Below are 16,074 nucleotides of genomic sequence, written 5' to 3' on the forward strand. Positions count from 1 at the left end.
TTCCTGGACGTCAATTTGACTTATCCTGGCTGTTTTATGTCACGTGTCCGACGGATAAACATATGTACTTACAACATATGTGTACTCATAGTTATTTATTTTTTAAATTAATTATAAATCATCATCGGTTTTTATGTATTTTTATATACATATTACTTTCAATAACACTTTATTTTTACTTCATTTCACTTTACACACGGGGACACATAGCCGCTTGTCAGACAGAACTCTCTATACTCTATGCTTCTTTATAAGTTATTTCAAAAATCACTCCCTATCATAACTCTTTATTCAAAACTGCGAAGGCTTGTATTAAATAACTAATGAATATGTTTCGTGACAAATAATACAAACAGTTATAATGAATATAAATTACGATAAACATTTTTCTTTGAAATTATATCGTATTTTATTTAACATAAACACATCTTAGCAGTTTCCATTAAAAGTTCCATATTTTAGTTGTTCTATTTAATAATTGTTCTATTTTCGAAAAATACCCGAGATCTCGTATTCTCGAGAGATAGTAATTCTTAATCCCACGAGATCTAGAATTAACGATCCAGCATTCCGTACCTCCGAGAACCTTCGAGATCAGAATAATTCAGTGGTACCATCATTCATTCCACCATATGTTTATAAATAGAGAATAAAGTTAATATGCATAGTGAGTATAAGTATATATAGTGGTATAGGCCACACATCCACATGCACGGTGAAGTGTCTTACGTCGCGGTCAAACGTTAAAAAAAGAAGGATAAACATTTTAAAGTTCTATAGTTCCGAACCTGTTACTGTTTTTTGTTTTATACTAGGCCACCTTGCTTAATTCTGGCCCCATATGTTGTAGGTCACGATTTAAAATCGCCATAAGGGTGTATCATGTTTCTTTTTTAAAATAAGGTTGCAGATGTCTAAGTTAAAAAGGGCAAAAGTGTACTAGAATAGTAATATTTTATGTGTATAATAAAATATGTGGTCATATTTTTATGCGGGTAGCAAGTGTGGGTACTTATATTTTTAAATTGGATTATTAAACTCAATACCTTATATATAATGTTGTGATAGATTTGTACATCTGTTTTATTAATAAAAAAATTATAGGCAAGTAGGTGAGCCTTATGTGCCTAACAAGTCATATTTACTTCACAATTCAATGCAACGCAAGCTCATAATTAATAAGAAATTATTTATCAATATACATACATAGCTTGATATTTCGTAGGGCAACAAACTATGGTAAGTACGGAATAAATGACCGGGGTGAACTGAAGCGGTAAGAGATAGGAAGATCAGAAAAAACTATTTCTTAAACGTCAAACTAATCATTTTTGTTATTACGATATAGCTTTCAGGTCGCGTCCACTAAGGTGTTTCAAGTAGAATTAAGGTGGAATAATCTTATCTGTTAATTAATTATCAATTTCCTTTTTTTACTAATGTCACTCATGTCGCTTTTATTTCTTTAAATAATGTTATTATAACTTATAAAAGAACTAACGAACTGTTATTCCAAATATGAAAATGTTTGAAAAATAATTAAATTGGATTAAAACCTTTTTGATTCAAACATATAACTTTGGAGGAGGAGGATTTTTGTACTGTAATATAACATTTTTAATAGACAGTATAAAAAATACAACTTTAGACAATTACAATTCTATGTACTAGGCGATCGTTTAAATCCGTGTATCGAGATAATACAAGGAGAAGGGATTAGAGCGTTGAGTCAGCGTCTTGCCCCAAATTCCAGAGAACACCATCCGCTGTGCAACCTTCAATGAAATTCCATCTACAACTCAATGGCCTCAAGCGCTAGTTTGGCGTGAATCAATGAAATCAAAGACCCGTTGTGTCGTGGCCCGAGCAAGCCATGTCTAGCAAATACTTTATGGTTTCGATGGCTGAAATTGTTCGGTTTCCTTTAGAAAATTATAGTATACGGAAATGGTAAGGTCTGTGATTTAGTAATAATAATAATAATATAGCCTTTTATTCAGATCGATTTAGGTACTCACATAAAGATAGATCATTATTAAACTAGATATTAGAAGGTTGAAAAAAACTATTCTTATATTTGGATCTTGCTTCATTTCTGCAAATCTGTTTGCGAGTCGGCAAAGGTTTTTTATTTTTTTTCAAAAAGACTCCTTCCAACTTTATCTTACTGAATATTTATCTATAACTAATAATTAAAGATTTACAAGTATACATATATACTTACTTTACTATTTAAAAAAACACACTTTTTAACCCAACTAGACGAAGTCGCGGGTAGCTAGAACCTAGTTCAAAACCCGAAGGTTAATGAATAATTGAGATGTTTAACTAGTAGCAAACCAATGACTTTTTTAATTAGGTCCTATACCAAGGATTATTATTTATTATACAATAATATCGATAGGGGCGCTCTTGATTTTCGCAACAAAATATTGTAGTCTATTCGACAAAAGTCAATTGTCACATCACATCTAGATTGCACTACTACTATTAAATAACACAATAGTATAAACGCTGAGAGATTTAGGCGATCTTTCTTGGTGAAATGCAAGGTACGATACGGACTAAGGTAGGTCTCGCCTGACAAATTTTTTCCAATTTAGTCTTCTCTTAAACAACACTTACAATTATTAAGTTAAACATGTTATGATTCACGGAAAAGGAGACTACTAAATAGAATATGACAGAATATAAAAACACTAAACAGATTTCATTAGGGAAACCCAGAAATAGTTATTTAGTCTAATCTAATATTCTTGTAACATAATCGCGAATAAGGAAATACTTAAACAACGGCAGGTTGCAGAAACGGATCGAAGGTTTGACTTAGGTATTTCAAAAATACAAAAGATTTTGATGTAACGTTCTGGAATCTATTCCCAAATCACAATGGGAACGTGACAAGGAACACGATTCCTCAAATCCTTTTATTCAAAACTACTGCCTGCGTCTCTGCACGTTTTACATGTCATTCAAGACACTTGTAATGTGAGAAACTATAGAAAAGTTTATAGAAAATGCTTTGTTTTAGGTATGGTCTCTGCGCCATTGAAGGTATACCTTGAGAGAGAGCCCCACTCCCACCCAGCGACATCCAGCCCGCCTTGAAAAGTTTATATTAAATAAAGGCTACGAGACTTATTAAATTATTAGTGAGACGACCTTCAGGGATACTTGCGTCCCGGAATGCCTTCGCTGGCTTTAAGAGTCCTATTTTCCAAGAATCGTGATGCACGCGCACTAAGCGTATTTTTTACTTTATATAGTTTAATGAATTAATTTTGATAGTCTTATTTAGTGTTTGGCTTAAAATAGAAATTCGATCGGTTTATCGATAAATACAACCGAGCCACTTATTAATGACATTTTATTATTTTTATATACTATTACACGAAGGTTGGTGAGACTGTTGGTATAAATTTATCTGATACAATTCGTACAATTTCAAATATTAGTCTATATTGTTTTCAATGACAATGTGTTGTGACATGACTACGTTGTTAAGTTAATAAATGCCAATTCTTCGCGATATCGCTAGTTATACAGCATTCCATTAAACCATATTAATAATAAAAACAACACAGAATAAAGTTTTTTATCAATCTTTCTCTTGCTTTGATAATATTATACGATTGCATATCACATCAGCCAAATGCGATATGCACGGTTTTATGTTAATAAACGATACAAAAATATATACGTTTTTTTATTTATATATAATTTTTTTACCTATTGAAAGATGATATACATATATAATGCTGCATTTATAAAAAATCATATGACTGAGTATAATATTTTGACGTCAAAATGAAAAATTAAATACTAGGTATTGTAACAGTGGCAGAATCTATAGAGATGCCAAAAACTGGAGCATAGTAACAGTAACGTATATTAGGAAAGTATCAAGATGTGTTTGTCGTATTGTAAATTCCTTTGCCTTCTTAGCGCCAGCCTACCTGTGGAGTAAAAAAAACTTTCTGGCTGTTGGGCCGAGTCGGCGCTTTTGAGATAATTTATAAAGCTCTGCCTTTCTCGGAATTTCGAAATCTCGCCAAGATAGCTCCGAGCCCAGCTTCAGGGAATGGAATGTAACGGATTTTGATAGGAAAAAATGGCTTGCATTGGTTCCTATTGTAAATCAGATAAAAAACTCCAATTATGTGCAGCTGTCATTTTGGTTGGTTTAACGAAGCTATTTAATGTTGTAGCGAGCGTGAAATGGAATGCACTTTCAGCATAAATATAGAAATAATTGTATCTGTGTAAATTAGAAAAATAAATATTAGAAGTTATATTCGGTGGGTTATTTCAAGAATTCTCTGGACGATGATGAAGAATGTCAATAATGGCGTTGATATTAAAAGATGTGTTTGTCTAGTAGACCTATACAGTTACGAAATATTGATATTGTATTGATATATATAAAGAAAATATCATACATTAAAACCGTAAGAAATTTATTCTGAAATCTCATGTGCAACGACACTGCATCGTTTTCTTCGTATATAACCGCGTAGGCTGTAAAGCTGGTTTATGTACTTTAAACTGAAGTTGAACCCCAGCCGTCCTTACATGGAGTTCTGGGAAAAGAAGGCCGCATACCAAGCCAAGAGTTTCTATTGGTGCATCTCGTGGTTCAAAGATTATAGTCCTAACAGACCTGTCATATTCAAATTGTCGATAAACGATTTGAAATTCGAATTCTCATGTTGGAAAAAGAAGGTTGCTTATCACTCATCAGTTAATAGACCGACAGTTAAGAACCGAACAGACAGTTTTTTTAATACGAATGATTTTTGTAAACAAAACAATCAGTGATTTTTTTAATTCTGTACATCTTACAAAGTAAATTAAGTTTATACGTAGTAAGAAACCATTAAGTCGTAATACTTGAGTAAACACGATCATTATTCCGTATTTATATTCTGTTACCTACGCTATAAACGTTAATTACAGTATTTTTAAACGTATTAGCTATAAAAATACTTTTGGATAGCTATCTTTAAATTTTGGAAGACATTTTTCCTCTTTGTCTATAGGTACAGTTTATTGCTTAGTCACGAACAAAACCAGAGAACGGCTACACTAGACCTCGTTAGAAAGGTTCATTCATTGAAACTACGCTAGCTAGTTTAATAAAACTACATATTATCTATGTATGTTAACAAAACTGTTTTACAATTAGGTAGAGTTTTTTCTATACCTTTGTGTTAAATACACATATAGTATTTATTTATCAACACTTAACTTGGTCGTAAGCATTTTGGTTGTGCACAGACTAGTAAGGTGAAACAAGAGTATTGGACAACGAGTTTTACATTGAGTGGAATGCATGCATACATTGCCACTGTATATGCTCTCTGGACTCACTCTGGACGCGCTGATGAACTATCCAAGTATTATTCTTGGTTATTTAACAGACAGATTTCATCAGACTATTTATGACGGAAAACATGACTAGGTATAAGGTAAGTGCTGTATAAGGAAACCAAGAAAATAGGTAAATCGATTTTCACGCCAACCTACGCTGTGGGCAAGGCATATGACGACGTCGTCGACGACCTACGCCTTTCAAACTGCATATAAATCATAATAAATATGTATTTATCCTAGTCAGTGAAGTGAACTGAAGTTAAAAGACGAGTTATATTTATTCTAATAATCAAAAGGTACGGTTTAGCTTCGTGATTATTTTTACCATTACTGACTTACTTATAGTGTAAAACTTTTAAGGAAAGTTATTTTAACTTGAGGTATGTTAAAGATTCTAGCATTTAAGTTTATTGACGTTCAAATACGTTAGACCTGCGAAGTTTATTTGAAGAGCATATTCGCTGCTAACCGTCAATCTCGTTAAGAGGAAACTGAAACAACAAAAATCGCAATACATATTAAGAAAAATAATGGTTATTGCAGTTTTATCGGTTTACAATTTTCCAAAATACACCAACATTTTATTTGCACTTGTGCCTACGTATATACACATGTATATAATTTACATATATGGATAGCACATAGATTTTAAAATACCTTATATGTATAAGGTATATATAATGCATAGTCGCATTACAGCATAGACTAGAGAGGAACGTATTGGTTTTTGTTTTGTGATTGTAATTTCTTATCTACCTAGAAATATGTACACAACTAATAATAGTGTATTCATATTTCCGGTGGGATTTTTAGTGTACTTTGTTTCCTTTATCCCGATTTTGGTGAGGGATGATTGAGACAGCTGTTAAAGCACGTGGAATGGCAGCTGACGCCCGCGCACGAGCAAGCTGCATTCACACCTGCGCTTGTTTCGCGCCAAACTTTACCTTACATAATAATATTTTTTATCTCTAAGCACAACAGATGTTAGATTGGCATCTGCTTAAAGAAGTATTTACTAGGATTCTTATTCCCTTTAATCTCTCTATCTGTAACGAAATATTTCTTGAAAAATCACTGTCTCACATAAAATTTTTAAAATAATTTGTGCCTGCTTCAGTTTTCATGCATATTGCCACTTCACAGTTTTCAGTATTTCATAAAATTATGCAATTTTCTGCATCTGTAATATGAAAATGTGTCATTGTTGAAGTGTGTAGGTAGGTACGAAATAGGATATCATGTCATTTATCCCTTTAGAAAATTATAATTTAACACGCTTATTCCAGGGGTAACTTACACATACGTTCCAGGTTGTTTACCTAATTTAAACCGCGGTGTTTATTTTTATATTAAAATCTAAATATCATTGGATCAGATGTTTATGCTAGCAGATTGTAAACAATAAGATAAGTACTAATACATTTTACGTAACAGTTTATCGTCGTATCTCAGTCACTATTCGTGTTCAAGCGACACTGTTCGCGGTTGTTTGATTAGGTACAGGTGAATTCAATACAATTCTGAATTTAAATGTGATTTCTGTGATTTCAGTGCATAGACAATTTATTGCGTTCTATTTTTAAATTGCTGTCAATATAGGAATCGTTGAAATACATGTTTTTTTATTTAAAATTATTAATATTTCAAATGACTGGAATTAATTTGGATTTCTCAATTGACAGGCGAATGGAACAGAGGATAGAACCCGATGGAAATGAAGCTGCCGTCGCAGGCACGTCAGCGGGTAAGTTTTCACTCAATTGTCGATTGATGTTTTAAATAATAACATAATTTCTCCTTCATTTACGTTAGGAATTTACTGTTGCTGGTCATCACTATATAAAAATTTAAAAGAAAACGGTTTTGATCTGTTTAAATTTTATATATTCTTACAAGGAACCTGGTTGTCGCTTCTAATATTAAAAAATATTACTCAATATCTACGTCAATAACATATTAATTGTTTTTTCATAATAAACATAAGCCCTACAATATATTAATATAATAGAAAATTTCGCGTTCAGCGTTCGGTATATTTTAAATTATAATTTACATGTATAATTTTACATTATAATTTTTTTTGGTATTAGGAATAGAGCAGTCCTCCTACAAATAAACTGCATCGTTTATATTTATAATGTGATTATTATTGTGTTGATTATTTATATTGTTTTGTATGTGAAGAATGCAATACACATCTTTCCACTGTATAGGGTTGTCACGTAAACGTAAACCTAAATAATTTTGTTAAGGTGAAAGATTTTTTCCGTTGAATTGTATTATTTATCTATATCATAGTAAAGGATTTCTAAGGGCTGAATTCAATTAGATTTACAGTTTTGGTCGCTTAGTTTATGGAAATACATATAAAGTGCGGGAGGCAACCCTACGAACTAGCCGCTCAAAGTCAAACGCCCGTTCGCATTGCGGTCGGGAGTCGGCAGTGAGCACGGCTTGGCAGTCAGTGACTGGCGCACGGTGTAGAGTGTAGACTGTACTCTGTTAGCCCGAGATTGGTTGTGTAGTAGGGACACTTTTTGAACGTCAGCGTGACTGTGACGCACATTTTATCGGAGTATACCGAGCGCCACTCGCTCCGTTTGCGGCTTGATTCGAAGGCACTAACGTCAAATAGTTGCGAGTTTCGCACTCGTGGATCAAGAATTGTGGTGTTTGTTTATCGGTTAAAGAATTGAAAATTTAAAGTGAGAGTGATCATAGTGACTTAGTAGGACTGAGTTCTGATGTGCTTTAAATATATAGTGTATTTACTTGGATTGCAAATGGATTCTTTGAGAGGTGAATATTTTTCTTACATAACCTATTCGCATCAATATGTTGATGATTTGGAACGAGGGCAACGTCATAATGTTAGGTTTCCTGTTATAAACATTATTTAAGGAAATATTCGCAAGTAAATAATATATGTTGTTGATTATAGAGTAGATTTTTCCCTTTGACTTTTATAAGTATGAACTAATAAATAATATAATATGGAGTCCTATATATTAATTACCATTATTTAAAGTTAAATTTAATGTTTATACTATAAGTCTCTGATTTTCACGATACACAGGTTTTTAAAAGGTTCTGTTAATGTTAATAATAAATTTTAAAACTAGTTGTGGTTCTGATCAATAACAGCTGTTTGTCTTGTGAAAGTTAACACAACTTTGTCCTTTAATAGGGTCTTCAATGTCACATAAATGCATAAATTGTTAAAATCTGTAACAGATACCACTTTGTAATAAGCTCCTAAGAGTTATTTAATATATAGTAATAATAATATTTTGGAGGGAAATATTTACATTCTGTTAATCTGTTAGTAATTCAGAATGTGCTGAATTACTTTACATTACATATAATTAACTGAGAGTAAAGTATCATAAATTATGTAGATAAACAACCATTGCACTTTGAACAAATTGTATTGTTAAAGATTTCCATCTTATTTACTTTGTTGATGTTTTAATATTTACTTGTAGCGCCATCTGTATTATAATTGAGTAAAGCATTTCTAATATCTTGAAGCCATAAACAATACAATCTAGTTGATTGTAACAATAAAGTTTTCCAAGTATCGATGACTATTTATATATAGTGTTTAATTCTGGGAAATGTTATGTTCTATTATCAGTTCTTGATAGATTATCAAAGTTATTTAGAATGAAACCAATAATGTGCCATTAACCCCACGATTTTTAAAAGAAAAAGCTCATAGAATAATAGGTTTATATGTTTGAGTTAGTAAACCCTAGTGAGCCTCAAGCTACACTCGCTTGTATGACCTCACCACTCAATGCCATAATAACAAGTTGTTTTTTTGGCAACAGTCAATATGATTTAGCCACCAATTCAGAAATGTGATGAATAAGAATTTGAATAAGTGTTTATACTAAAAGTCTTCCTGTGTGAGCTATACTGAGCTAGGCTTTAGAGATATGAGCTATCATTGTACAAGCACTATTTCATTGAAAACATATCTTTTTTATTAAACCCTACTCTAATGATACTGGTTTGTTTTATATTTGGTCTCATATGCTTTAGGTTGTTTAATTTAGTATATAATATAGCATATTTATTTTCATAACAAAGAACACATTTACATATATCTTGATATAATTTTTTCTTATCAACAAATTATAATAATAATTGCTTTTGTAAGTTTTACTTGGGCATTATTAAGTAAATAAGTTAATTGATATGTCTTAATGAAAATGAAAATGTTCAACACCACTAATTAGGTGACATTAGTTGTTATTAAACAAAGTCAATAAACAATTAACAACATTGAACAGTAAATTATGTCCTAAGCAATATGTTATTTAAGTTTTATAATTTGAAACTATTTTGGTCAGTCATTGTCTTCTTCTTTTAACCAAAGTATATTTTTATATAACAACCAACAATAATGTTAAATATATCTTGGATGTAAAATAGTGTTACTTATATCATACAATATTTTAATAGTAACTGAAATTAAATTGTCTGATTTGGCAAAAACACACAAATTTTTCTTTTAGTGGTCCTTTACTGATTACTGATGTTTATAAGATTTACTAAACTATAAATTGTAAATACCCTTAGAATGTCATTACTATAAAACAAAGTGGAAATACAATAAAAAGGTTTTACAGCATTATAGACCTATAATAGAGACAGTGTATTTGTAAATTGTGTGGGAACAAGCCTAGGAAACCGATCGTGGAATGCAGTCAGCCCGCAGCTATCGTGGGAGTATCATTATACGGCCCGCCTTGTCGTTGGCGGCTAGCGCCTAGCGGCATTACTCCTAGCAAGATCTATTTAGATTCGTTAAGGATCGTATTGTACAGTAATATTGAGATTAGTTTCTTGATACTTCAGTTTCATATCGTAAAACTGCTCCTCCTAAAAAGTATTTCAAATTCTAACACAGGCTTAGATCACATTATTGTTACTAATTTGTCATACGATTCATACATTTATTTTAGATGCGTGGTTTACCACTCACCACCGCGTATGGGAACCATTTTTTTTAACAAGTTTTCAATTAACGCACTGTATATTTTTGAAGTTTTAAAAATCACTGCGTCCACTCATTCATTCAGTTTTGTTATCAACATTTCCCATCTGGCGGATGTTCATATCCACATTTCCGGGCCGCGATCGTTTAGTTTATTTTTAAAAGCTTTATGATGACATTGTTTGTATAGGAGCGAACATCCCATTCATATCCTATTCATTAAGGACTCATTCAAGTTGAAATCAGTATGATTAGTATAGGTCTAGACTCTAGGGGCTTATTATTCATTGTGTCTACTTTCTCAAGTAGTAGGTAGTGCGTAGGCGCTATAGGCATAGTGGAATTCGAAAGCTGAGCGTCGACCACCCATAGGCATGAAAACACCGCCCCTCCCTCCCTCCTATGGACACGCCGGCGCCGCCTCTCGCCGTTCTCTTAAGGCACAATGCTGAATTTCATTTGCGGCATGCGCCTTGGACCTTGGAAGTTGATTCTTTTGTTTTGTTCCCCATAAGTTCTTTGTCTTTTTTTGTCTGAAAGTATCCTGTCAGAACGCCTGATATATCACACACCACTCGTGTATACTACTCTGAAACCTAAATTTTAATATCAATTTTCTATTTATAATGTTAATAATTTTGTAATGTTAAATACATATTTGTAATATGTATATTATAACATATAGTTATTAGGTTTGTACTAATACAAGCGTCCACAAGACTACAAATTTAAATGTTATTATCAAAATGAATTCATTAATAACCATAATCTTAAAATGTATTTATTTCATTTCCCAACGACAGGTATTCTTTCTAAAAACGTAATGCAAGCCCACATACGTTTTCCCTAAACATTATCCATTTAGTAGAATCGAGATGTACTACAGTCTGCGACTAAGTACTGTCCGCATTCCACAGAGTCACTTTTTATTCGGTACTCGCTTAGACCCGCCCAGCGGAGCCGCCACATTCCTAAGGCTGTTTTTTACGCTGTGTGGTCGCGGTTTCCGCTGAGGACGGCAACGCCGCGTCTCAAATATGAATGAAATCCGGTCGGCGGGGGCGGTGCGGCAACGTCGCTCCAGACGCTCCGTTGATTGAGAACTACATCTCCCGCGTCGGCCCTTCTTTCGTACTTCACTTGTTTGTAGCGACTGAGTGCATACGCACTATACATTAATAGTTATGTCCCATAGCGCGGTCATAACATCTGTCAAAAACCGCACGTGACGATTCCTTAGTTAATTTTATAGTAATTCACGTTGGTCAGATATAAATTATTTTTCTTTAATACCAATGTATTGATGTGGGTCGATAATCGTTATCTACAATTTCTTAGTGAAAATTTATATAAGAAACTTGGCTTAAGTTTCGATTTGTTAGGGAATATAATATCGACAAGAGTTCAATTCATTGTATACAGCTGTATGTCTTTTATTTCATATTAGGTTTTAGTTAATTAATCGGTCATGAACTGTACAATTTACGATGTGTAATACGTAACAATATTTAATACAAATACGTAGAAAATCAAATCTGCAATTTTGATGTCATGTGAAACATGAAATCGCATACATTTCGAAAACTGTAGCAGACCCCACACAGCTGTAACTGTACAGGCACCCCACGTAGAAAGAACCCTTCGTATACGCACGCATGCGTAGAGGGGCAGTCAATATACCCAATGCAGTCAGAATACGTACGATGCCCGAGTCCATCTGTCCTCCATCAGAGTATAACGAAAAAAACCTATTTTTTTTACTGCTAGCTTTAATGTTATCTATAGAAATGTGTGATTTGAGTGTTACGTGAAAATAGTGTTTCATTAAACTACAAAATGCCTATTCTAGTGGATAGCAAACTCAGAAATGGTAATTATCGATCGGTTTATGTCCAGCCATTATGACGTGAAGATTCTATATTCCAGATTGGTTTGGCTTTTAGTAAAGTATTCGTTATAGTATTCATATATGTGTGTAAGTTAAGTGATTATTGATTTTAAAACGACAAATGACGTCTTAATATTTTATATAGAAAAATGTATGTTATATTAACATTGGTCTTCTTACTCAATCTTAACATACACAAACACTATGATATCCTTCGTTTTTGACACAGACCTTTGTTTTCGTAGGCCTTTAATATTTAAGCTAAAAAATTGATTGTACGAGCCGAGTGCATGCGCACTGAGTGCAAGAGGTCTGGGGAAGGGAGGAAGGGAGGGACTGGGAATGGAATGTCGATGACGAAGCCAGGCGGGCCGCGAACTTGTTGTTATGTGAAACTGTACTTGAACACTTGCCTTTAGTTCGTCTATCGCTCTCGAGTAATATGAGAGCTGCATTCTTGGTAAACATGATGTTAGGCATGAGAATTGAATCTTGCTATTTACAACATAGGCAAAAGTCGAAATATAAACCTTGTCATTTATTTATGAAAGAAATTTGTTCGGATGAAACCCTGTGACATGAACGTTACTCAGAAGTATGACAATACATTTAATGTTACCGTTGTAACCCTATCATTTGGGTGAAATTAAATAATGTTATTAATCCTTTGCGAGTATATTTGTAAGAACTAGAGATAATAATTTTATCTTTTCTTCTTTTCAGTGGCCGCCAACACTGCTTCGCCCATAACGCCTCAGATGATGAGCCAATTGTTCAAGAGACGACCACTAGTAGGCCAACTAGTCTTACCGACGCCAGGATGCGAGTCAAACTCCACTTCACCATCAACGTCACCAACGGCAGTTTCGCCTACTTCTTCCACCGATAAAACTGACAACCGGGATCCACTGAGTTTCTATCCTGAAGACATGCACCGAGAGGAGGAGAGGCTCAAAACATTCGATAAATGGCCAGTAACGTTCATATCGCCGGAACTTCTCGCTAGAAATGGATTTTACTACCTCGGTCGCGGTGACGAGGTGCGTTGCGCCTTCTGTAAGGTGGAAATAATGAGGTGGGTGGAGGGAGATGACCCGGCTCAGGATCATAGTCGCTGGGCGCCGCAGTGTCCCTTTCTGAGACGTCAGATTGGTGCTGGAAACGTCCCTCTCGATGCAGCTGTCAGTGGAGGTCGCGATGAATGCGGTGTGAGAGCGCCGGTCACCGCGGCGCCTGTGCGCATGCCGGGCCCCGTACACTCCAGATACGCGTCTGAAGCTGCTCGTCTTCGCACCTTTGCCGACTGGCCTAGAAGTATGCGCCAAAAGCCAGAAGAACTGGCGGAAGCTGGCTTCTTTTACACGGGTCACGGCGACAAAACCAAATGCTTTTACTGTGATGGGGGCCTTAAGGACTGGGAAAATGACGACGTCCCATGGGAGCAACACGCCCGTTGGTTTGACCGATGCGCTTATGTCCAGTTAGTGAAGGGTCGCGACTACGTACAGAAGGTCTTAGCCGAAGCGGCTATCGCCGAGGCGCCTAAGAAGGAGAAAGATACGTCAATCGGAGACCCCGCTCCTCCCACGAGTACGAACCCTAACACGAACACAAACACCGCGCCTGAGAACGAAGACACCCCCGTGGAGGACACGAAATTATGTAAAATATGTTTCGCCGAAGAAAGAAACGTGTGTTTCGTGCCCTGCGGCCACGTGGTGGCCTGTGCCAAATGTGCCCTGTCCACAGATAAATGCCCGATGTGCCGAAGGACGTTTACGAATGCAGTGCGCCTGTACTTTTCGTGAGGCGAGTTGTAGACTGGACTCGATGCTAGTCAGATCCGCGGGGTCTATGCGTGCGCGAAACCACGCTCTATGACCGCTTCAAACTGTGATTTTACCGTTTAATTGTTTGTTTTAATGATTCAAAGCGGTGGGGCAGCTTTCGTCTCGCCGAGAGTTGTGCGACAATTCTCGGCGCGCCGAGAGGATTTCGAATAAGACGCGATTCACGTAAAAGTAGATGTTAAAATGATTTTAAATTATTTATTGTTTAAAAATTATAATGTCGTATTTAAATAATCTATTGTAAATATTTTATAGCTTATCATTTTGTCCCACCGGAAAATAGAGAAGGTAACGTAGTTGTGTGACCCATGCAGTATGCAATGTTGACAATTTACACTTTGGAACCGTACAATAGCTATACATGTCAACTATATACTTTTTTCTATTATCTATTTCATCTATCTACTTCTGAAAAACAATACATCTGACATTGTGTACTGTATTGGATTAAACTAAACATGTATAATTTTGATGTTTTAATTATCTATTAATTTATAATAATTATTACTATTTCAGATTAGAAATTAAAATTCAGTAATTGTATTTTGATGACATTGAATGATAATGTAAATAATTTTCATTTGACAATAAAGTTAAAATTGGATTATTAGGTAGACATAATGATAAGCGGGAATTTCTTAGCACGGTCACTAAATCATAAAGTTCAAATAACTTATTTTTTGTCACCAGACTGCATCATATAAAGTACTGAAAAATATTTTAACCTGCAATTAAGTTCCACGAAGTCAACAAATACGGAATCGATACTGAGAATTTTTAAAACAATAAAATGTAACAAGCCATATCATGATATATAACTTTTCACGCAAATAATAGAACTCCATACTGATTTTTAGTTATAGACATGCAATTTAGAATTACTATATCACTGAAAATAATTATTATTAATGAGAGAATTTATAAAAGTCAGATTCAATTTGTTTTTGTCATAGGTAATTATTATTTCGCCCTGTTGATGTTATAATAAACAAAATGTTAAAAGATATGTTGTTTGATTTATACTATTTTAAACGTTTTTTTTTAATTAACATGAAAAATATTGCCTGCAATTTCGAGCTAAGCGTCTGGTGACGAGAAGAGAGTGATATAGAATACAAGACTACCATTTTGCCCAGAAAATTAGTCCATTTTTGTCTATAAATCAGGTAATTCTACAGACAGTTTCAAGACAATTCATGATAATTATTCATAAAAAGATTTTTGCAATTACACAGTGAATTTATGAACTACGTATGAAATGAACTTTCCTTGAAACATTTATATTTTTCTCTCTTCCCTGATAAATTCATCACGGACTCAGAATAATTATTTAACAATTGTAAATCAATTGAGTAGATGCTTCTAAGCGATTTTTAATAACATATTAAGATGTCCCTACGACATATTACAAGTTTATTTATTTTATATACACTTCGTTCCAAGAAATGTAGTACAATTAAATTATTAAAGGATTGCAACTGGTGGCCTTGTCGCTTTCGAGCGATAACTTCCAGAGCAGTTTACTGGGGAATTATTTAATGCTTGGCAGAAACATTTATTGTTATTGAATGGTTTCACTCAATTAATAATTTTAAACTGATTTTTTTGAATGACAAGAACAAGAGTTTCATAAACGTAGGCAACGATTACCTACAGAAGACGTTCCACAACTGAGGCAGTTTTTACCGTTCATCACCACTATTTGGAACCAGATGCCCACTGAAGTATTTCCGAACCACTTCGACTTAATATACTTGAAGAAAATTCGGCACTAATTCTTAAAAGGCCGCCAACGCACGCGCGAGCCCTCTGGCTGTGTCCATGGGCGGTACTACTTAAGGGCCTATACGGTCGTCAAACTCCAAAAAAGTACATTGTTTCTTTCCATTTTTTGTCATCGTTTCTTGAAGTATGGCGAATGGAAAAAATATATGGTGGAGTTGAATAGTTTATGT

The 16,074-nt window shown here is 34.2% G+C and overlaps 1 protein-coding gene across 6 annotated transcripts; it reads left to right on the forward strand.

Annotated features, from left to right (window-relative positions):
• The first annotated feature begins 5,618 nt into the window (after positions 1-5,618).
• LOC123713415 (death-associated inhibitor of apoptosis 1-like) lies at positions 5,619-15,123 on the forward strand. Of its 6 annotated transcripts, none has more exons than XM_045667067.1 (3): positions 5,619-5,669; positions 7,059-7,120; positions 12,993-15,123. In XM_045667067.1, the coding sequence occupies exons 2-3, from the start codon at positions 7,063-7,065 to the stop codon at positions 14,075-14,077; spliced, it is 1,143 nt and encodes a 380-aa protein (XP_045523023.1). In that variant the 5' UTR covers positions 5,619-5,669; positions 7,059-7,062; the 3' UTR covers positions 14,078-15,123. The 6 variants fall into 6 exon arrangements, with proteins under 6 accessions (XP_045523023.1, XP_045523024.1, XP_045523022.1 ...); XM_045667068.1 differs by lacking the exon at positions 5,619-5,669 and adding an exon at positions 5,732-5,753; XM_045667066.1 differs by lacking the exon at positions 5,619-5,669 and adding an exon at positions 6,794-6,873.
• The last annotated feature ends 951 nt before the right edge of the window (positions 15,124-16,074 follow it).

This window comes from Pieris brassicae, chromosome 8, assembly GCF_905147105.1.
Source record: "Pieris brassicae chromosome 8, ilPieBrab1.1, whole genome shotgun sequence".
Taxonomy (NCBI): domain Eukaryota; kingdom Metazoa; phylum Arthropoda; class Insecta; order Lepidoptera; family Pieridae; genus Pieris; species Pieris brassicae.

What these genes read in the sequence shown, in the direction of transcription:
- LOC123713415 (XM_045667067.1), top strand. Translation starts at nt 7,063, where the DNA reads ATGGAACAGAGGATAGAACCCGATGGAAATGAAGCTGCCGTCGCAGGC. An exon ending in CGTCGCAGGCACGTCAGCGG is followed by an intron (nt 7,121 to 12,992) that starts GTAAGTTTTCAC and finishes TCTTCTTTTCAG; the next exon opens with TGGCCGCCAACACTGCTTCG.